The following is a 24,772-nucleotide window of genomic DNA, read 5'->3' as shown; positions in this document are numbered from 1 at the left end:
CTCACGGGCCCTATGTATGCTATGGAGGAGCATAGACACAGGCGATATAGCTCCACTCCATAAAGGTGGCAGAAAAGCAGTAGCTAAGAACTATAGACCAATAGCATTAACGTCCCACATCATAAAAATATTTGAGAGTTCTAAGAAGCAGGATAGCAAACCACATGGACTCCCAAAAATTGCACAATCCAGGGCAACATGGTTTCAAAGCAGGTCACTCCTGCCTCTCGCATCATAATAATAATAATAATAATAATAATAATAATAATAATAATAATAGTAATAGTAATAATAATAATAGTAATAGTAATAATAATAGTAATAATAATAATATCTATTTACTACAAGTACATGTACAAGGTATACAGGCCTAGCTGACGTCAATGACATACATACTACTATATAGAAAGCCCCTTGTTATGCAGAGCATTTCGGGCAAATTAGGTCCTTGTCCCCAGGATGCGACCCACACGAGTCGATTAACTCCAAGGTACCCATTTTACTGAGGGTTAACAGACAACCGGTGTAAAGAAACAGGCCCAATGTTTCTACCCGCGTTGGGAATCGAACGCAGACCCTCGACGTGTGAAGCAAGAGATTTTACGATCAGGCCAGAAATCTTCCCTATGAAGATAGACTGAGGGCCCTGAATCTGCACTCTCTAGAAAGGCGTAAAATTAGGGGATAATGATTGAGGTGTATAAACGGAAAAAAGGAATAAAAGGGATGCAAATAGCATGCTAAAAATATCTAGCCAAAACAGGAGTCGCAGCAATGGTTTTAAGTTGGGAAAATTCAGATTCAGAAATGATATAGGAAAGCACTGGTTTGGTAACAGTTGTGGATGAGTGAAACACTCCCGAGTACCGTCATAGAAGCTAACACGTTGTGTGGTTTTCAAAATAGGTTAGATAAATACATTGGGTGTGGGTGGGTGTGAGTCGGACCTGATGCCGTGCTCCTTCCATAACTCTGAATATGACCTGACCTGACAAGGTTGGGTCATAAATAACAAAAAGGCACAATACCGTGACTGGAACAATACACAAATAACCCGCACATAAAAGAGAGAAGCTTACGACGACGTTTCGGTCCGACTTGGACCATTGACAGTCACACTGTGTGACTTTGTCAATGGTCCAAGTCGGACCGAAACGTCGTCGTAAGCTTCTCTCTTTTATGTGCGGGTTATTTGTGTAAGGTTGGGTCATTGGCTTAAACCGGTGGGAGACTTTAACCTGCCTAGCATGGGCCAGGAGGCCTGCTGCTGTGTACCTTCTTTCTTACGTTCTTATGTATCATCCTTTGCAGACGATACTAGGATCTGCATGTGTGTTATCCATTGAGGACACGGCAAATCTCAAATATATAAACCAATTTTTCCAATGGGCAACGGAGAATAATATGATGATCAATGAAAACAAATTCCAACTACGTCGTTATGGAAAACTGGAGGAAATAGTAGCTAGGACTGATTATACTACAAACTCTAATCACACAATAGAGCAGAAAAGTAATGTGAAGGACCTGGGTGTAGTAATGTCCGAAGACCTCACCTTCAAGAACCACAACAATGCCACTAACACATCTGCGAGGAAACTGATAGGATGGATAATGAGAACATTCAAGACGAGAGATGCTAAGCCAATGATGACCTTTTTTAAGCTAACAGAAACACTGGCTTCATATCAAGAAGCATAAATAATAGGAGTCCTCAGGTTGTTCTTCAACTCTATATATCCTTGGTTAGGCCTCATTTAGATTATGCTGCACAGTTTTGGTCACCGTATTACAGAATGGATATAAATGCTCTGGAAAACGTACAAAGGAGGATGACAAAGTTGATCCCATGTATGAGAAATCTTCCATGTGAGGATAGACTGAGGGCCCTGAATCTGCACTCTCTCGAAAGGCGTAGAATTAGGGGGATATGATTGAGGTGTATAAATGGAAGACAGGAATAAATAAAGGGGATGTAAATAACGGCATGTAAATAACGTCGAAAATATCTAGCTTACTCAGGACTCGCAGCAATGGTTTTAAGTTGGAAAAATTCAGATTCAGAAAGGATATAGGAAAGCACTGGTTTGGTAATAGAGTTGTGGATGAGTGGAACAAACTCCCGAGTACAGTTATAGAGGTTAAAACGTTGTGTAGTTTTAAAAATGGGTTAGATAAATACACGAGTGGGTGTGGGTGGGTGCGAGTTGGACCTGACTGTCAAGCTTGTGCTACTAGGTCAGTTGCCGTGTTCCTTCCTTAAGTGAATGTAACCTGACCTGACTGCGTTGGGGCATGGACCTGCCTCGCATGGGCCAGTAGGCCTGCTGCAATGTTCCTTATGGTCTTATTAACATCCCCATTCAAGGCAGGTGAAATTGCAGATCTAGAGAATGTACCAAGAACGTTTACATCACGTATAAGTTCCATCAAACATTTTAACTACTGGGAATGCCTGGAAGCATTTGACTTGTACTCACTGGAGTGCAGACAAGATATATATTATAATCTACACCTGGAAAATTCTTGACGGACTGGTTCCTAATCCGCACACAGAAATCACTTCCTACGAAAGCAAAAGACTTAGCAGGCGATGCAACATACCCCCACTGGTACACTAAGGGAAAACAAAGTAAGTGTCGGGGGGCTAAGACTGTTCAACAGCCTCCCACAAGTCATAAGGGGCATTACCAATAGACCCATGGTTTTCTTAAAGAGGGCTGGACTGTGGCTCGTACGTTGGACTACGTGCTGCTAGCAGCAATAGCCTCGTTAATCAGGCCCTGATCCACCGGGAGGCCTGGTCGTGGACCGGGCCGCGGAGGCGTTTATCCCTGGAATGCCCTCCAGGTATACACACACGCACACATATCTTTCAACGCACCAGCCGTATCCCACTGAGGCAGGGTGGCCCAAAAGGAAAAACAAGTTTTTCCTTTTAAATTTAGTAATATATAGAGAAGGAGTTACTAGCCCCTTGCTCCCGGCATTTTAGTCGCCTCTTACGACACGCATAGCTTACGGAGGAAGAATTCTATTCCACTTCCCCATGGAGATAAGAGGGAATAAACAAGAAGATAGAAAATAGAAGAAAACCCAGAGGTGTATGTATAATATATGTATGTATGTATATATATATATATATATATATATATATATATATATATATATATATATATATATATATATATATATATATATATATATATATATATATATGCTTATACATGTATGTGTAGTGTGACCTAAGTGTAAGAAGTAGCAAGACGTACCTGAAATCTTGCATGTTTATGAAATAGAAAAGACACCAGCAATCCTACCATCATGTAAAAGAATTACAGGTTTCCGTTTTACATTCACTTGGCAGGGTGGTAGTACCTCCCTGGGCGGTTGTTGTCTACCAACCTACTACACACACGCGCACACACACACGCGCGCGCGCGCGCGCGCTTAACAATTCGCAAACAGGCGAAATTATTTACAAACATTGTCTCTCTACGTCCACATCAGGACTCGAACCTGCAATCTCTGTCAGGGACCACAGTACTTTACCACGGAGCTAGACCCAAAATAAGTATGGGCGTTCAGCCGTAGCCAGACGATGTTTCCCCATACCCCCGGGCACCATGGGGAAACATCATCTGGCTCCGGCTGGACGCCCATAGTTATCTTGGGTCTAGCTCCGTGGTAAAGTACTCTGGACTCGGACACAGAGTTAGCAGGTTCGAGTCCTGCTGTGGACGTAGAGACACACAATGTTTGTAAATAATTTCGCCTGTATATATATATATATATATATATATATATATATATATATATATATATATATATATATATATATATATTAGTCGGCCGTCTCCCAGAGGCGGGTGACCCAAAAAGAAAATCCCCAAAAAGAAAATACTTTCATCATTCAACACTTTCACCTCGCTCATACATAATCACTGTTTTTGCAGAGGTGCTCAGAACACAACAGTTTAGAAGCATATACGTATCAAGATACACAACATATCCCTCCAAACTGCCAATAATATATGTATATATACACACACACACAGGAACCATACATAGCTTTAAGACGAGGTATAACAAAACTCAGGGAGCAGAGAGGGGATCTAGAAGTGATCAGTGAAGAGGCGGGACCAGGAGCCGAGTCTCGACCCCTGCAACCACAATTAGGTGAGTACACACACACACACACACACACACACACACACATCTATAAAACTATTTGATGAAATCTCAAGTTGAAATTTTAATCTTTCAATACTAAATATGAAACCTAACACGGGTGCTATTACCTAAATGAAACTACGAGGTAGCACTGTACACAGTACCTATCGTGTTACATGTCAAATGCAGTATTTGAACACAGAGACCTGTCGACCTCCAGGGGTTAACCAGGATCCCCCAGGGCGCAGTGTCCTTACTCTGTCTTCCATACGAACTGATGTTTTTCACTATTTACAACCACATTACATAATGCTAATCTTAATATGAATGAAGTGATAAATGTTAAAAGGGTTAAAAAATATCTAAACCAGAGGTAAATTTTACTTAAAGTTAGTTTTAAAAATAAGTTACGCAAGTACATAAGAAAGAATATTTTTTAGGTGTGGATAGAACCTGCTTACCATGTGTGTGTACAATATTCCTCTGCCCATAAGAACAATAGTGTAACCTATCGGCCCATACCAGGTAGGTTCCAATCATAATAGGCAAGAGGTAACGGTATAAAGAACATGGTTAAGGAGGCTAATCAAATCTAATTTCAAAGAAAGCCTAAATTTCGACAAAAAGTGTAATTAGAAAGGAAATTCGACACATACATACAAATTCATTACACAACACGAAAGCTGGGAAGGAAAATTCCTAATTAACTAAATGTCACACTTTCATATAAAAATTTGTCAGAAAATAAGTGAAAGGAAGTGTATAAAATCTGTTAGTTGAAGACAACACGTCAGATTCAGACTGACTTACAACAGTGAGTCTTACTTGGGTGACCCAAACATCTCGAGCCCAAACAACCCCCCTTGACGCCTTGCATCAAGTACACTTGACTTACAAGTGCCTCACAAGTACCGCACATGCAAGTGTTATGAGTTACTATATCTGTGATAGCACAACAGGTGAAACAAGTCCCTAACAGTAGGTCGGGGGTTCTTCTAGGTTTGCAGTTTGTCAGTGTTTGCGTATCTCGAAATTGAAAATGTAAGTTTTTAAAAGTAATCCACATATTTTTCACTACAATCTTAAGTAGCAGTAGTGGTAAGAGTAGTACTTAAAAGATATCACAGGTCCAAAAGCTGTAGTGAGATTTTACTGAAGAACAGAAAGGCAGTCTAAGGAAAAGTCCATGTATTATCTTACGTCGGCGTGTAGTTCGAGCAGACTGGAGTCTTGGGGAATGCCTGGGGACATCTTGTTCCCACACCCACTGGCGGTATATCGTATACACAAAAATCACAAACTTAGTCGAGGTTTTTGCTTTGCCACAGAATGTCTTAACCCAGGCTCGAAAAAGACTGCTCGTAATCCAAATGGGCCGGATTGATCACTGACGTACCTTGTTCGTGTCAGAATTCAACATCGACACTGTTTTAAATATTCTGACGACGGAACGACCGACCGTGCTCTCGTGTTGACTAAATGAAGTCAGATGTCCCACTGCACTCCCACACTCAACACTGAACATATACACAAACCCTAACACCCTTGGCTCCGCCCAGACCTCCTCTCATTGGTTAAATCCTGTGACGTCAACCTCCAGGGATGCCAACCCTAACCTACGTCATCCATACTTGCCATTTGAACGAACAAATTTAGCACTATAAAAGAACTACTTATAATTCCGAAACCCCTTCAGTAATCTCTTAAAGCATCATGTCTGCCTGTTTCTGTATTTTGCCCAACCAGGAGAGAAGTTAGCAACAATCTGCGAAGGAAAACATCCCCTTGAGGAAGCGTTGGGGGTATCCTACATTAATTATAATAATTATATTACTTAGGGGAAGGGCTAAACCCATATGGGTCATGCAGCACCTGAGTAATGAGAGGTAATCAGATTCACTCCAAAAGGACAAGTGTAACTCCTTGGATCAAGAGCGCCTCACCAGCATCATGGAACCTCCTCGAAGGGGTTTTTAAGTTATCCTCGCGCGAGCGATTTTATATATTATATATATATATATATATATATATATATATATATATATATATATATATATATATATATATATATATATATATATATATGTATATATGAAAAGATGGGGTGGTAGGGAAAGTGGAATATCCAAACGGCTTCAGGAAGAAATCCAAATATTCATCCTTGAAGCCTTTTTATCCACTTTTCCGAGGCTATGGGTCCCACATTTTACACCAGAGGTGGACCCCATCCTCTATATATATATATATATATATATATATATATATATATATATATATATATATATATATATATATATATATATATATATTAGACGATTTTTTGCATTGCACAAAAATTAACATTCATTACTTTTATGTAATGTCTATATGATGCTGACTTAATGAAACAAATGAACATTGAAATCTTGACCGCTTTATTAATTCAAGAAAGAAGAGCAGGAATAAACTGGGGAGAAAAAGACGCTCCCTCTACAGAAGACGACGAAGAGTCACTGAGTTCCTCAGGAGTGCTAGAATATCTGATACACGAAAGGAGGCGCTGACCAGGGAAGTGGAAACTATCGAACTTAAGCTAAATGACTCTTACAGGAACCAGGAGAGGCAGGAGGAGCTTAAAGCTATTAGTGAAATTGAAAGAAATTCAAAATATTTCTTTTCATATGCCAAAAACAAGGCAAATACCACATCTAGTATCGGGCCCTTACTCAGACAGGATGGGACTTACACAGATGACAACAAGGAAATGAGTGAAATATTGAAATCCCAGTACGACTCTGTGTTTAGTGAACCACTAATCGGTCTGAGGATCGACGACCCAAATGATTTCTTCATGAATGAGCCTCAAAACTCCATAAATGTATGCCAGATTTCCGACATTACCCTAACTCCGATAGATTTCGAAAAAGCCATTGACAACATGCCTATGCACTCAGCCCTGGGCCCAGACTCGTGGAACTCTGTTTTCATTAAGAACTGCAAGAAACCCCTCTCGCGTGCCCTAAGTACACTATGGAGGAGGAGGAGCTTGGACATGGGTGAAATTCCACAGTCACTTAAAACAACGGATATAGCCCCACTCCATAAAGGTGGCAGCAAAGCATTAGCTAAGAACTATAGACCAATAGCTCTGACGTCCCACATCATAAAAATCTTTGAAAGAGTGCTAAGAAGCAGGATTGCAAATCACCTGGATTTCCAAAATCTGCACAATCCAGGGCAACATGGGTTCAGGGCGGGTCGCTCCTGCCTCTCACAACTACTGGATCACTATGACATGGCCTGGGATGCACTGGAAGAAAATCAGAATGCAGATGTAATATACACAGACTTTGCAAAAGCATTTGACAAATGCGATCATGGCGTAATAGCCCATAAAATACGTGCTAAAGGAATAACTGGGAAAGTGGGGAGATGGATCTTCAACTTCCTAACAAATCGAACACAAAGAGTAGTGGTCAACAGAGTTAAATCGGAGGCTGCCATAGTGAAGAGCTCTGTTCCACAAGGCACAGTACTCGCCCCATCTTATTCCTTATCCTCATATCAGACATAAACAGAGATATACACCACAGCACCGTATCATCCTTTGCGGATGATACTAGGATCTGCATGAGGCTGTCATCTGCTGAGGACGCGGTTAACCTCCAAGAAGATATAAACAAAGTTTTCCAGTGGGCAACGGTAAACAATATGATGTTCAATGAGGACAAATTCCAACTACTCCGTTATGGAAAACTGGAGGAGATAATAACTAGAACAGAGTATACTACTGATTCCGGCCATACAATAGAGCGGAAAAATAATGTAAGGGACCTGGGAGTAGTAATGTCTGAGGATCTTACTTTCAAGGATCACAACAGTGCCACGATCGCACGTGCAAAGAAAATGATAGGATGGATAATGAGAACTTTCAAAACGAGAGATGCCAAGCCCATGATGATCCTTTTCAAATCACTTGTTCTCTCTAGGCTGGAATACTGCTGTACATTAACATCTCCATTCAAAGCAGGTGAAATCGCAGATCTAGAGAGTGTACAGAGATCCTTTACTGCACGTATAAGTTCTGTCAAGCACCTTAACTACTGGGAACGCTTGGAAGCACTTGACTTGTACTCGTTGGAACGCAGGAGGGAGAGATATATCATAATCTACACTTGGAAAATCTTGGAAGGAATGGTCCCAAATCTGCACACACAAATCACTCCCTACGAAAGTAAAAGACTGGGCAGGCGATGCAAAATGCCCCCAATAAAAAGTAGGGGCGCCATTGGTACACTAAGGGAAAACACCATAAGTGTCCGGGGCCCAAAACTGTTCAACAGCCTCCCATCAAGCATTAGGGGAATTGCCAATAAACCCCTGGCTGCCTTCAAGAGAGAGCTGGACAGATACCTAAAGTCAGTGCCGGATCAGCCGGGCTGTGGCTCGTACGTTGGACTGCGTGCGGCCAGCAGTAACAGCCTAGTTGATCAGGCCCTGATCCATCGGGAGGCCTGGTCATGGACCGGGCCGCGGGGGCGTTGATCCCCGGAATAACCTCCAGGTAAGTTAAATTTAGAAATGTAATTTATTTTATAATGGTTTCATTTCACAGAATTATATCTTTTTACCATGATAACACTATGTACACTATTATAATATTCATAAAACAAGGACAAGCCTGGCGGGATCATCTTATGACAGACCCACGTCAGGAACTAATTTTCCTGTTCCCTGACGATTCTTGCCCAACTTAACCTACAAGAGAATCAATATAAATTAAATCTATGCTAGCGTTTCCTGCTGCATGTTAGCGTGAAGTTAAAAAAAATACAAACTATTATCTTTGCTAATCACAGATTTTGTTTCCCAATCCTGTCAAAATACAGATATGTAGATGAATGGTTCAGAGAACCGACATGTTGATAAATTAGACACATGTGCAACTCTTGGGTATCTTTATTGAGGAAACGTTTCGCCACACAGTGGCTTCATCAGTCCATACATAGGAGAAACTTGAAGAACAGGAGGAGAATGAGGTAATCAGTCCCTCAACCTTGAGTCGATGTGTTCAGTCCATCAATTCTACTCAAGATTGATGGACTGAACACATCGACTCAAGGTTGAGGGACTGATTACCTCATTCTCCTCCTGTTCTTCAAGTTTCTCCTATGTATGGACTGATGAAGCCACTGTGTGGCGAAACGTTTCCTCAATAAAGATACCCAAGAGTTAAGAAGAACATAAGAACATAAGAACGAAGGAACACTGCAGAAGGCCTACTGGCCCATGCAAGGCAGGTCCAAGTCTCCTACCGGCTTAAGCCAATGCACCCAACCTAGTCAGGTCAGGTCACATTGACTTAAGGGAGGAACACGGCAACCGACCTGGTAGCACAAGCTATCAGGTCTAACTCACACCCACCCACATCTACTCATGTATTTATCCAACCTATTTTTAAAGCTACACAACGTTCTGGCCTCTATAACGGTATTTGGGAGTTTGTTCCACTCATCCACAACTCTATTACCAAACCAGTACTTTCCTATATCCTTCCTGAATCTGAATTTTTCCAACTTAAAACCATTGCTGCGAGTCCTGTCTAGGCTAGATATTTTCAGCACACTATTTACATCCCCTTTATTTATTCCTGTCTTCCATTTATACACCTCAATCATATCCCCCCTAATTCTACGTCTTTCTAGAGAGTGCAGTTTCAGGGCCCTTTGTCTATCCTCATAGGGAAGGTTTCTGATACATGGGATCAACTTTGTCATCCTCCTTTGTACATTTTCCAGAGAATTTATATCCATTCTGTAATACGGTGACCAAAACTGTGCAGCATAATCTAAATGAGGCCTAACCAAGGATGTATAGAGTTGAAGAACAACCTGAGGACTCCTATTATTTATGCTTCTTGATATGAAGCCAAGGATTCTATTAGCTTTATTGCGAACACTTATGCACTGTTGTCTTGGTTTCAGATTACTGCTAACCAGAACTCCTAAATCTTTTTCGCAATCCGTAATATTAAGATCTACATTATTTAGTTTATATGTGGCATGGTTATTGTCCTGTCCAACATTTAGAACTTTGCATTTGTCTATATTAAACTGCATCTGCCACTTCTCCGACCACTGCATCAGTCTATTCAAATCTTCCTGGAGTGCTCGAATGTCCTCGTCAGAATGAATTCGACGGCCTATTTTGGTGTCATCGGCAAACTTGCCGATGTCGCTCTTTATGCCCTCATCTATGTCGTTTATGTAGATTGTGAACAGCAGGGGGCCCAACACTGACCCCTGTGGAACACCGCTCGTGACGCTTCCCCACTCTGATTTCTCCCCATTTATGCAAACTCTCTGCTGCCTATTTGTCAACCATGCCTCTATCCAGGAAAAAATTTCTCCTCCTATTCCATGTGCTTTAATTTTCCTCAATAGTCTCTGATGTGGGACCCTGTCAAAAGCCTTACTGAAGTCCATATACACAATATCATATTCATTACCATGATCTACCTCCTCAAATACCTTAGTGAAAAAAGTTAATAAATTCGTAAGGCAGGAACGCCCCTTTGTAAAACCATGCTGAGATTCGTTGATTAATTTATGCTTTTCAAGGTGGCTACGAACTGCCTCGGCAATTATTGATTCCATAAATTTTCCCACTATGGAGGTTAGGCTTATTGGTCTATAGTTCGAAGCTAAGGACCTGTCACCTGTTTTGAAAATAGGTATCACATTTGCCATTTTCCACTTACCTGGCACCATGCCAGTTTGTAGTGATATGTTGAAAAGATTAGCCAAAGGTGTGCTAAGCTCCTCTTTACATTCCTTTAGAACCCTTGCATACAGTTCATCAGGGCCTGGGGATTTGTTAGGTTTTAATTTATCTATTTGCCTAAGGACCATGTCACTTGTGACCCTAATAGTGCACAGTTTATTATCGTCCTGTTCTACATAATTTATCATTACTGGAATATCGCTGGTATCCTCCTGTGTAAAAACTGAGAGGAAGTATGTGTTAAAAATTCTACACATTTCCTTATCACTGTCAGTGAGCTGACCCGAGGAACTTTTGAGTGGGCCTATCTTGTCCCTGATCTTACTTCTGTATACCTGAAAGAATCCTTTTGGGTTAGTCTTCGATTCTCTTGCAACTTTAACCTCATAATCTCTTTTTGCTTCTCTAATTCCCTTTTTTATTTCTCTCTTTAACTGAATATATCGATTTCTCAATTGCCCCTCTCCTCTTTTGATTTGCCTATATATGCCTCTCTTTTGACCAATCAGATATTTTAATCTATTGTTCATCCATTTAGGATCATTTTTGTTTGATCTGATTTCCCTATTTGGAACATAATTTGACTGAGCAGCTAGAACTATGCCCTGGAAAGCATCATATCGGCAACCATCACCACCTACCTGACCCTTAGTCAGGTCATTCCAGTTCAGCCCACCTAAGTAATTTTTCAGTCCTATGAAATCAGCCAAGCGAAAGTCAGGGACGGAGACTTGATTGCCATTATTAGGGGAATTCCATGATATATTAAAACTGAGTGATTTGTGATCACTTTCCCCAAGCTCATCATTAACCTCAAGATTATTAATTAGTGTTTCCCTACTGGCAAGAACCAAGTCAAGGAGGTTATTTCCCCTAGTTGGCTCTGTCACAAACTGTTTTAAAAAACAATCCTGGATCGTATCAAGAAAGTCACCTGACTCTAAATTTCCTGTCAAATTGCTCCAGTCAATCTGTCTATAGTTGAAATCTCCCATTAGCACAACATTTTCGTATGTAGATGCCTTACGAATTTCGTCCCATAGAAGTTTACTGCACTCCCTATCAAGATTTGGGGCCCTGTAAATCACACCCAAAATTAGTTTTTCTCGGCCCTCGAGAAGCTGTAACCAAACAGATTCAGTGGCTGACGCTTCTAATTTAATATCTTGTCTAACACAACAATTTAAATTGTCTCTGACATACATCGCTACTCCACCACCTTTCCTGTTGACCCTGTCAGTGTGGAATAATTTATAGCCTTGTATGTGACATTCAGAGGGCATCTCTCTATCTTTCAGATTAAGCCAGGTCTCTGTTATAGCAATAATATCTATGTTTCCTGCACTTGCAATTAATCTTAGCTCATCTATCTTATTTCTTACACTCCTGCTATTAGTATAGTAAACCTTAAGGGAGCTAGTCCCTTGCTGCCCTCTGCTGTCCCCCTTTGTTTGCTGACCTGATCTATTGTCTTTATTTATAACTTCATGCTGAATGCCTTTTATACATTTACTGTTTCCAACCCAAGTGTTGCAACCTGCTTGTTTCCCACACACACCCATACCTCTATCTTCCATCAGTTTAAAATCATAGGCATTTCACCAATGGCCTTCTCAATCGAGTCTGCAAGTGCTACCACCCCAGCCCCAGAGAGATGTACCCCATCCCTTGCATACATATCATGTTTGCCATAAAAGTTGTTCCAGTTGTCAATGAATGGGATTGCAAGTTCCTTGCAGTATCTGTCTAGCCAGCAATTTACACCAATTGCCCTAGACAACCATTCATTTCCTACTCCCCTTCTAGGCAAGATGCTACATATGATTGGGATCCCTCCCTTAGACTTAATGAAATCTATAGCTGATCTGTACTTATCTAGCAGCTCTTCTCTCCTACCCTTCCCAATATCATTTCCACCAGCACTGAGACAGATAATGGGCTTGTTCCCATTACCTGACGTGATATTATCCAGCCTGTTGACAATGTCCCCAACACCAGCTCCAGGGAAGCACACTCTGTCTCTCATCTTCTTATTCCTATTACAAAAAGCACGGTCAATATATCTTACCTGAGAGTCACCAACCACAAGAATGCGCTTACCTCCATTAGCAGGGGCAGTAGTACCCTTACCTTCACTGGCCACTGAAGTACATTCATCCTGAAGAACAGAGAAGCGATTTCCTACCTTCAGATCTTCACTCTTAACTTTCCTTACTCTGATGCGCCTTCCATTACTGTGAACCACTCGCCACTTGTAGCAGGTGCTGGACTGCACCTCACTGCTGGTAGCCGTTGCTACCTCCACAGCTACAGCCTCCTCACAGCGAGAGACAGACTGCACCTCACTGCTAGAAGCCTCATTCCCCACAACTCCAGCCACCTCACACTCTCTCCCAGACCCATTGAGGTGGACCTTCAGCCTCCTAATCTCCTCCTGGAGAAGCAAGACCTCCTCCTTCAACTCTCCAACCTCAATTTTTAAAACACTGCAGAAGCAAGCCATGCTTTGTAACCGTCCACACTAATCCCCAAAGCTCAGGGTCTGTGACCTCACTTGACGACTGACCACTGAGTACTGCACATGTGTCTAATTTATCAAAATACAGATATAATGACAATTCTGGAAATATGGTTAAATTTCTCCCATTTTACGCCATCTGTCACCTTTTGCATTTCTAATCTTTGCAGCTTATCCTGGCCCATGTTTCCTTATAGCCTGGTCCAGGATCATTCTTATTACAGTGTTTCATTTTGGAAAACTTTCAGGATTTTTTTTTCAGATATCTGGTTAAAACAAAAGTAATATAACAGCAATAATCCACATGAAAAAGGTAGGGTCTTATTTGCTCATCATTCTAACAAATCAAATATAGTGTTCCAATTCCTTAAAAAATTAGGAAAAATAACGAAATCATACGTTTACTTCCTGTATTGGGAGAGACTCAAGTAGTGATCACGTCCAGGAGTTTAACCATACTTGAACTTAAGCCATAAAGTACAAGAGCAACGATGAGGGTAAAACATGCTAGAGGGGGGTGCAAGCACATCAACACGCACAAGACCTCGACACCAACGATTAACAAGATGGAGTTAAAAGTACACATTCCCATCTCACGTAACAAACCTACATACGTCACTTGTACGCTAGCCCCTGGAGCACACAGAGCCCCACTCTAACCCTTTATTCACACTCATTCCTCCCTTATAGGGTCCCCAACCTCCTTCCCGCACCTCCCTAAAGGGACCCCCCAACCCACTCCTCCCCACAGTACTCCAACCTACCCCTCTCAATGACAGGTGGAGTTGAAGATTAAGACATGTGCAGCAGTTGGGTATCTTTATTGAGGAAACGTTTCGCCTACACAGTAAGCCTCTTGAGTCAAATACAAAGGGAGCAGAAGAAATGAAATGAAGATAATGTAATCAGTCCATCAATCATGAGAAAAATCTGAGGTGGTTAGTTCCCTTAGCCTGAAGAATAGTTCAGCTCCATGGTCTGGAACGATATCATTCAAGACCATGGAACGATGCACATCTCTGTTTATATATAAAAGGGATTCCTTACAGCTAGTATCACATGGAGAGGGGGGGTCTAGTTAGGCCGTTAATATTCACATTTCTATACCGCCATCCAGTTTCCCTGCACTGACTAACTGGTTCAGAGGAAACAAGTTAGCCGGACCTGTGTCATGGAAGTGGGGAGTACAGTGCCTATACTCTGAAGGAGTCTAATTGGAAATTGTTCCGGGGGTCAACGCCCCCGCGTCCCGGTCCTGAACACAGTAAGGCAAATGTCGAAACTCAAAAGACAAAGGTAGACCAATGCATGAAGGCCTTAGCTACCTTCATTGTACTTTTAAAATCCGTCAGTCTCCTAAATTACCAGAAACGTTCAAATCTCATGACTTGTACTCCGTGGAAAACAGGTGAGAAAGCTAAATTCTAATTTACACCTGGAAGTGTAAGGAGCCCAAGATTATTCAACAGTCTACCATATATAATGAGGATTACCAATAGACCCCTTGTTGGCTCCAAGAGTGGACTAGATAAATTCAAGTCAGTGCCCGATCAGCCAGGCTGTGGTTCGTACGTACGACTTGCGTGCAGCCAGTAACTGTCGAGCTGATTAGGCCTTGAACCACCAGGCGGTCTGGTTTGGGACCGGTACGCGGGGGTAATGACCCCCGAAAACATCACTAACACGATCACTATAATTATCGCAGCTAGTTTTATTAACAGTTGTCACTAATAGAACATCCCACCTCCCTTCCCCAGTCACAAACAAGAGTAATAAACTTAGAGACCATCCTGAGAGATTGTAATTCCCAAGTAATAATAACTCCAGCTCTGCTGGAACGAATCCTCTGAAGCAGCACACAGCCTCTGCAAGAGTCACAGTGTTTGCAGTACTCATTTACTGTGGCAATTTTTTGGATGTCCTGCTGAACGTCAGTTTCTTATTTTGACTCAAATGCTATTTCCTTTTTTAACCAGGTTTAGTTAATTCAGCTCAGGCGAGAGTAATTAGGTTGACAATTTAGGAGAGGTTCCACAAATCTTACAAAAAATATTTAATAAAAAATTAGCAAATTACGAAAAGTGGTCACGATACTTCTGGCAAGAGCTGATCACGGAATAACAGGGAACGTTGAAATCTGAACGTCTCTCCATCTTAGTGCCAGCATGGACTGGAGAGTCCCATAGTAGAATGCTTGACGATAATCTCCCAACTTCAGATGAGGGATATTGTTACATGTAAGAAACCACCCATCCTACGTGGAGTCTACCTGGAGGGCATTCCGGGGATCAACGCCCCCGCGGCCCGGTCCATGACCAGGCCTCCCGGTGGATCAGGGCCTGATCAACGAGGCTGTTACTGCTGGCCGCACGCAATCCAACGTACGAACCGCAGCCCGGCTGATCCGGCACCGTCTTTAGGTATCTGTCCAGCTCCCTCTTGAAGACAACCAGGGGTCTACCAGTAATGCCCCTTATTGCTGGTAGGAGGATGTTGAACAGTCTTGGGCCCCGGACACTTATTGCGCTTCTCTTAAGTGTACCAGTGACGCCCCTACTTTTCACTGGGGGTATGTTGCATCGCCTGCCAAATCTTTTGTTTTCGTATGGAGTGATTGCTGTGTGCATATTAGAGACCAGTCCCTCCAGAATCTTCCAGGTGTAGATTATGATATATCTCTCGCCTGCGCTCCAGTGAGTACAAGTCAAGTGCTTCCAGGCGCTCCCAGTAGTTAAGGTGTTTAATGGAACTTATACGTGCAGTTGTCGTAGGGGTTCTTAAAGGAGATTTGAGGGTTGAAGGTAGACTCGCTTGTTGGATGGTAACGCTATATTGTCAGACTGTGGTAATGGGAAATGGAGCCCAGCCTGCCTATGTCTACACGCCGACTGAGAGGGAGGCAGAGGTACGAACGTACACATGCGCATCCCGTGACATCACACAAACACTCACTCGGCCTAAAAGGGATCTTCTATATAAAGCACATGGATGGTACTATGATACGCTATACAACACACATAAGGGGGATCAGCAACTATGCTGACAGCTCGGTCATGTTACGTATGTCGTCTCGACATACACTACTGTACTATAGGCTGAACAGGCAGGTGGTTCTGGGCTGATTCTATACAATAACAAAGACATATATAACTTAGAACTAATGGATGGTATCATAATGGATGTTAACAAAGAGTTTTACGTAATGGGTGTTAACGTAATCACTTTTAACGTAATGCATTACGACTTATAAGAACAATTCAATGTACAATATGGATGGAATTGATCAATCGATCTGTATTCATGCGCTCTACGGATTCTGAGGAAGAATAAATATATATATATACAAGGTGAAATTAACAGCAAAGGCATCTGGTGCTCACTCAGATCATTACTGTACTGTCAAATTCTCAGAATACGGAGGGAACGTGAACACGAAAAAAAAAAAAATTCTGAAAAAAACTGATCAGTTAATAACAAACAGTTGACAATTTCCCTCATCTCGGGCATCTAGTTATACAGGCTATGTACATTTAATTAAACCCAATTCTGCGAGGGTGAGGTTTACATATGCAGAATGGTTATCATCTCTGGGAGGATCGAATTCCTCTGCAATGGCTAACACATGCCTTGACTGAGGGAGATCTGAACGAGTATCTACAAAAGATACAGCTACATGGACGATCTGAACGAGTATCTACAAAAGATACAGCTACATTCACTAGTGACTGGAATTACTAACTCTTCTGCTAGGAGTACTCAACTCGACTGTTCGATACAGTAATTCTTGGCTTATTACAGAGTCACTAATGGGTGCTGGTGGCTACACAGTCAGAATAAGATCTTCCTGGAGCAGGAATCGAATCACCAGAACACAAGGGATCGGTTCTTTCTTACTGGAGGAATGAACAAACTCGGTGGAGCGGATGACTCTCCCCGGTTCAGCATAGTTGCTGACACAGTAAAGGTTCTTTGTACATTCTTTAGACCTGCAATTTCACCTGCCTTGAATGGGAATGTTACCTGGAGATTACTCCAGGGATCAACGCCCCTGCGGCCCGGTCCATGACCAGGCCTCCCGATGGATCAGGGCCTGATCAACTAGGCTGTTACTGCTGGCCACATGCAGTCCAACGTACGAGCCACAGCCCGGCTGATCCGGCACTGACTAGGTATCTGTCCAGCTCTCTTGAAGGCAGCCAGGGGTTTATTGGCAATTCCCCTAATGCTTGATGGGAGGCTGTTGAACAGTCTTGGGCCCCGGACACTTATGTTAATGTACAGCAGTATTCCAGCCTAGAGAGAATAAGTGATTTAAAGAGAATCATCATTGGCTTAGCATCTCTTGTCTTGAATGTTCTCATTATCCATCCTATCAGTTTCCTGGCAGATGTGAAAGTGGTATTATTGTGGTCCTTGAAGGTGAGGTCTTCGGTTATTACCACACCCAGGTCCTTCACATTACTTTTCCTCTCTATTGTGTGATTAGAGTTTGTAGTATACTCAGTCGTAGTTATTATTTTCTCCAGTTTTCCATACGGAGTAGTTGGAATTTGTCTTCATTGAACATCATACTGTTCTCTGTTGCCCATTGGAAAACTTGATTTATATCTTCTTGGAGCTTTGCCGTGTCCTCAATGGATGACACTCATGCATATCGTAGTATCGTCTGCAAAGGATGATACAGTTCTATGGTTTACATCTTTGTCTATGTCTTATGAGAATAAGGAACAGGATAGGTGAGAGTACTGTGCCTTGTGGGACAGAGCTCTTCACTATGACAGCATCTGATTTAACTCTGTTTACCACTACTCTTTGTGCGTGATTGGTTAGAAAATTGAAGATCCATCTGCCTACTTTACCAGTTATCCCTTTAGCATGAATTTTGTGTGCTATTACACCATGGTCGCACTTGTCAAAGGCTTTTGTAAAATCTGTGCATACATCTGCATTCTGTGTTTTCCAGTGCATCTAGGACCATATCATAGTGGTCTAGCAGTTGCGAAAGGCAGGAGCGACCTGCTCTGAAACCATGTTGCCCTGGGTTGTGCAATTTTTAGGAGTCCAGGTGGTTTGCTATCCTGCTTCTTAGTACTCTTTCAAAGATTTTTATGATGTGGGACGTTAAAGCTATTGGTCTACAGTTCTTAGCTACTGCTTTGCTGCCACCTTTATGGAGTGGGGCTATATTTCCATAAAGGTGGCCCAAAGCAGTAGCTAAGAACTATAGACCAATAGCTTTAACGTCCCTGTGTGATGGAAGAGGATATTAAAGCGGCTAGCTTTTATTCCCACTAGCATGTAGTGTAGCAGCACACTGCTGGTGTGCCCAATTTTGTTTAAACAAAAAACAGCAGTAACAGCGTCACCATAATTTAAACAGCAATGGCAACACCACCAACACGACCTATGTTAGTTTTTTTTTTTTTTACGGGAGGGACGGGTAGGACAGGGAAAGGCCTCCCTCACATTATCACGAGATAATCCAGTAAGGAAAAACGGAGATTTTTCATGGCAAAACAAAAACAACACTGCCAATAGCAGCTTGAGGGAGGGTGCAGAGGGTAAGGTGACCTTGAAGACTTAGCCCAGACAGGGTGGCTAGTGCGCGTTCCGTCTCGGGAAGGGTTACAGAGGTCAACATTACTGACCACTATAGGTAGTTATCACCATGTTCATGAATGATGTACAATACCGACAAGATGAAGAATTAGACATGTGCAACATCTGGGTTGTTTATATGTAGACGTTTCGCCAACCAGTGGTTTTAACAATACAAGAACATAATGGGAAAATTGTAGAACTACATATATACAAGACGAGGTAATCAGTCCCTCAACTGAGGGACTGATTACATTGTCTTCTATATATTGTTCTAGTCTTCCAATTATGTCCTTGAATTTGTATTGATAAAGCCACTGGATGGCAAAATGTCTACAAATAAAGATACCCAGATGCTGCACATGTGTCTTAATACTTCAGTTATCACCATCGAATCGTTACATGCTACCCAGGGGTCACTTGCTGGTCAGTATTGACTTCATGTATCTCACATCATGACCCTGAAAGATTACACACCAGCGAGCAAGGGGGTTGCTGTTGTCGTGGTCCACCGTAGTCTACCACCTACCTGGAGTCTACCTGGAGGGTAGTGCCAACACTACCTAACCAAAGGATCAACATACGACAAAAGGTGATATTTTTTTTTCCTTCAGTGACGAATATAACACAGGGTGCTCATGCAGTCAGAGCCAAGGCCACCAGGAGGACCCCTGTGCACCTTCAATGCCACGCGAGAGGCTAGCCTGCCCTGTATAGCAATGGCTGGCAGAAAACAATTCTTATTTATTAAAATAGTGGTTTTTTTTATAATAATTACTTTGAAGATAGAGAAGGGATCTGTAGGGACTGGGACATGGAATTTGTAATACTACAGGAATTTGTATGCGCTATGAAAAGGATTTATATGTACTGGAGAGGAGATATTTATGTACTGAGGGCGTTTATAGATACCAAATATATACGTCAGTGACGCTGGTGCACCAGTGTGAACTTGACGACCAGGTCTTTTGTACGTCAGTGATGCTGGTGCACCAGTGTTGTCTTGACGACCAGGTCTTGTGTACGTCAGTGATGCTAGTGCACCAGTGTTGTCTTGACGACCAGGTCTTGTGTACGTCAGTGATGCTGGTGCACCAGTGTTGTCTTGACGACCAGGTCTTGTGGACGTCAGTGATGCTGGTGCACCAGTGTTGTCTTGACGACCAGGTCTTGTGGACGTCAGTGATGCTGGACCACCAGTGTTGTCTTGACGACCAGGTCTATGAATGATACTCTCTCCATATTTCGTTATGGTGTTCTGCTTTATATTTATTTACCTTACAAGCCAGTTGAAGACGCCGAGGTTAACGCGCGAACAAATGTTTAGTCTTCAGCAGTAACTATCTTCAACAGCAGAAAGAACATTTATACTTGGCACCTACCTGCCTGGAGTCTACCTGGAGGTTATTCCGGGGATCAACGTCCCGAGGTTCGGTCCAAGACTAGGCCTCCCGGTGGATCAGGGCCTGATCAACAAGACTGTTACTGCTGGCCGCACGTAGTCCAACGTGCGAACCACAGCCCGGCTGATCCGGTACCGACTTTAGGTATCTGTCCAGCTCCCTCTTGAAGACAACCAGGGGTCTATTGGTAATGCCCCTTATGGCTGGTGGGAGGCTGCTGAACAGTCTTGGGCCCCGGACACTTTTGTGTTTACTCTTAGTGTACCACTGGCGCCCCTACATTTCACTGGGGGTATGTTGTATCGCCTGCCAAGTCTCTTGCTTTCGTAGGAAGTAATTTGTGTGTGCAGATTAGGGACCAGTCCATCAAGAATCTTCCAGACGTAGATTATGATATCTCTCGCCTGCACGCTAGTGAGTACAGGTCAAGTGCTTCCAGGGGCTCCCAGAAGTTAAGGTGTTTGATGGAACTTATACATGCAGTAAAGGTTCTCTGTGCATTCTCTAGTTCTGAAATTTCACCTGCCTTGAATGGGGATGTTAATGTACAGTAGTATTCCAGCCTAGAGAGAACAAGTGATTTAAAAAGGATCATCATTGGCTTAGTATCTCGTCTTGAATGTTCTCATTATCCATCCTATCAGTTTCCTCGCACATGTGATAGTGGCATTGTTGTGGTCCTTGAAGGTGAGATCTTCGGACATTACCACACCCAGGTCCTTCACATTACTTTTCCGCTCTATTGTGTGATTACAGTTTGTAGTAAACTCCGTCCTAGTTATTATTTCCTCCAGTTTTCCATAACGGAGTAGTTGGAATTTGTCTTCATTGAACATCATATTGTTCTCCGATTTACCATGTCCTCAATGGATGACTCATGCAGATCCTAGTATCGCCTGCAAAGGATGATACCGTGCTATGGTTAACATCTCTGTCTATGTCAGATATGAGAATGAGGAACAAAATAGGGGCGAGCACTGTACCTTGTGGAACCGAGCTCTTCACTATGGCAGCTTCCGATTTAACTCTGTTTACCACTACTATTTGTGTTCGATTGTTAGAAAGTTTAAGGTCCATCTGCCTACTTGCCAGTTATCCCTGCAGCACGCATTTTGTGTGTTGTTACACTATGAGCGCACTTGTCAAAGGCATTAGCAAAATCTGTGTATACTACATCTGCATTATTTGTTTTCCAGTGCATCTGAAGACCATATATAGTGGTCCAGTAGTTGCGAGAGGCAGGAGTGACCTGCTTTTAAACCATTGTGAGGGTAAAGTTCAATAGATAGGAGTAGCGAGGGAGTATATAGTAACAATAGTTTCATTGCCGGCTACTTGTTAAGGTAGGGTAAGTCCAGCTCCCGCTATTTCCCCCCCCCCCTTTTTCTCCCTCTCCAAAAGTGATCGTTTGATTGCCAGCTGCTTGTTAAGGTAGGGTCAGTCTAGCTCCCGCTATCCCTTCCCCTCCCTCTTCCCCCCCCCCCCCCGAAAGGTGACATGTGGGGCTCCGGTCAAACAGTAAATCACTCGACTCACAGCTCCCAACACTACTGTTAGTACACGCCTGATCATATTTTAGTGGACTTATTGGTTGAAAGCTTCACTTCTGACCAATAATTAACTTAGTCCTTTCAGTCTTTATCTGTTAAATGTTTTAATAATCACCACATTTTTTAGGTATTGTACTTATCATGGAGAGTGATTTCTTAAGCAGTGGGTAATCTGTCTCTCTTTACAGCTTGGAATGACAGAGAGGGTCACCTGCCAACCAACGAGAAGAATAGGAGACGGACTAATGTCCTGAGACGTCCCATGTTTAGTCTACTTACCTGTTATGTAAGCCAACACAGGACCTAACCCTTCATCCTAACAGTGGTAACGAACCTGTTTTCCTGTCATCTGAAGTAATTACACACGGCTATACTCTGTGAAGAATGAGTCAGTGGTGGTCACCAACACTTGCTACCCCCCCCCCCCCTACATCAGCAACGGCTACGATTTCAACAACACTCAGTGTCACCAACACCTGACACCCCATTACCACGATATACCTATATTAGTGTTGAGTTCAAATGAATTTTTTTTCATTTCATTTTTCATTTTTCTTAATATTAGGATACCCATTCATGTTTTATTGTTTTACATTTTCTGTTTCTAAATAAAGTGTTTATCATTGTCTGTTATTATTTCTTTTTCTATTCATTAATTTTCCTGAGGAGGAGCCAGCCTTAGTAATACTGACTGAAGTTGTTACAGGGCTGAGTAAGCCTTCACAAGTGGCGACCTTGCCAGGATCAACTCTACTGAATCAAGATTCAATTCCATCTCAAATCTACCATTGGAACTTCAACGCCGCATACCACAGACGGTTACCACCAGCCATGAGTAATCATTCTCTATGGTAGGACTACGGTACAGGTATTTAAAAGATTTGGTGATTGTTATAGTCTCAATTTATTGTAAGTCAAGTCAGGCAGGATATAATATTTAATTCTGCCACCTTTTTGAGCTTGAAACACTTTGGAGGATTAGACTCTAGGGACCCGAGCTCTTTATTATATCAAGGGAACTGTCATAGGACACTCTTGATTTGTTGGTGAGAAGATTGGATGGTCAAGTGACCCCATTCTACTTACTGTTTGCTCGGAGCCAGCATAGAACCCTTCGTTTTAATTAATACGTATTGTTTAATTGAAGCAGGGATCGAGCCCTCTGGTTTATTTGCAGTTTGAGCAGAGCAGGAATTGAACCCTCCATTTTCTTTAATACCTGTTTCATTTCCCCTGATAGTTATTCTTGCAAGTATGGAGGAATACCAGTTTTGGATGAACACAAAGTTAGGAATAACAGGGAAAAATTTAGAATCTTTCATTAGTGCTAAGATCCAGGAAAGACTTGAAAGAGAGAATCGAGAGAGAAGAGAATAAGGAGAGAGAAAGAATAGAGAGAGAGAATCAAGAAAGACAGAAAGAGAAAGAGGATAAAAATTGATCGAATTGAAAGAGAAAACCAAGATAGACAGTTAGAAAGAGAGAAGACAAAAAGGAGCGTGATAGACTTGATTGTGAGGAGAGAGCTAAAGTACGTGAGGAACAAGTTAAACTAAGAGAACTTGAGGAAAGAGCAAAGGATAGAGAAGTTGAGGAAAAAGCTAGAGAACGTGAGGAAAAAGCTAGAGAATGTGAGGAAAAAGCTAGAGAACGTGAGGAAAAAGCTAGAGAACTTGAGTTAATAGAGAAAAGGATCGCGAGCTCGAAAAATTTCACCTTGAATTAGAGAATAAAAAGTTAACTCTGACACAACAATAATTAGAGGGAGGAGTAATTGAACATCATGCAGCTAGTGCACATATTCCAACACCTAATTTACCTCTCTTCACAGAGGGTGACGACATAACTTCATACATTATCAGGTTCGAAAATACTGCTACCCTCTGTGAATGGCCTGCTGACACCTGGGCTACCAGATTAGGAATGTTATTTTCTGGTACAGCCTTGAATATCTATGCAACTTTGTCGCAGGACATCATATGTAATTATAACCTACTAAAGAAGGCAATCCTTAAAGCATATCAAAAAACCACTAATTCTTACAGGAAAGATTTCAGGTATGCCTATCGTAGGGGTTCTTAAATGGAGATATCGAGGGTTGAAGGTAGACACACTTGTTAGATGGCAACGATATATTGTCAGACTGTGATGATGGGAAATGGAGCCCAGTGCCGTGCCTGTCTTCGCCTATGTGTCTACGCCGAGTGAGGGGGAGGCAGAGGTACGAGCCTACACATGTGCATCCCGTGACGTCACACAAAGTCACAGGCCTACAAGGGATCTTCTATCTAAAGCACATGGATGATACTAATATGCTATACTATATAACACAGGGATCAGCAACTATGCTGACAGCTCGGTCATGTTACGTATGTCGTCTCGACATACACTACTATCTATAGGCTGAACAGGCAGGCGGTTCTGGGCTGATTCTATACAATAACAAATTCATATATAACTTAGAACTAATGGATGGTATCATAATGGATGTTACAACATGAGTTTTACGTAATGGGTGTTAACGTAACGAGTTTTAACGTAATACATTACAAACTATAAGAACAAATCATTGTACAATATGGGTGGAATTGATCGATCAATCTGTATTCAAGCACTCTACGGATTCTGAGGAAGAATAAATATATATATACAAGGTGAAATTAACAGCAAAAGCATCTGGTGCACTCAGACTATTACTGTCAAATTCTAAGAATACGGAGGGAACGTGAACACGAAAATAAAATATTTCTGAAAAACTAATCAGTTAA

General features: G+C 42.1%; 1 protein-coding gene across 3 annotated transcripts in view; it reads right to left on the bottom strand.

Annotated features, from left to right (window-relative positions):
• Positions 1-24,772, bottom strand: part of LOC128692689 (mRNA decay activator protein ZFP36L1) — a 276,448-nt gene that overhangs the window by 48,558 nt on the left and 203,118 nt on the right. The window contains exon 1 of one of the 3 annotated variants that reach the window (XM_053781983.2): positions 5,570-5,713. The exons of 1 other annotated variant lie outside the window; for it this stretch is intronic. In XM_053781983.2, the coding sequence (XP_053637958.1) occupies positions 5,570-5,698 (129 nt within the window). In that variant the 5' untranslated portion in view covers positions 5,699-5,713. Of the gene's footprint in view, positions 1-5,373; positions 5,714-24,772 lie in introns of those variants that run through there. One more of the 3 variants, XM_053781984.2, reaches the window with a different exon arrangement.

The sequence above is a fragment of the Cherax quadricarinatus genome, chromosome 30 (assembly GCF_038502225.1).
Source record: "Cherax quadricarinatus isolate ZL_2023a chromosome 30, ASM3850222v1, whole genome shotgun sequence".
NCBI lineage: Eukaryota > Metazoa > Arthropoda > Malacostraca > Decapoda > Parastacidae > Cherax > Cherax quadricarinatus.
Note: the sequence above shows the minus strand (reverse complement) of the source record. Positions and strands in the feature narration are given on the sequence as shown.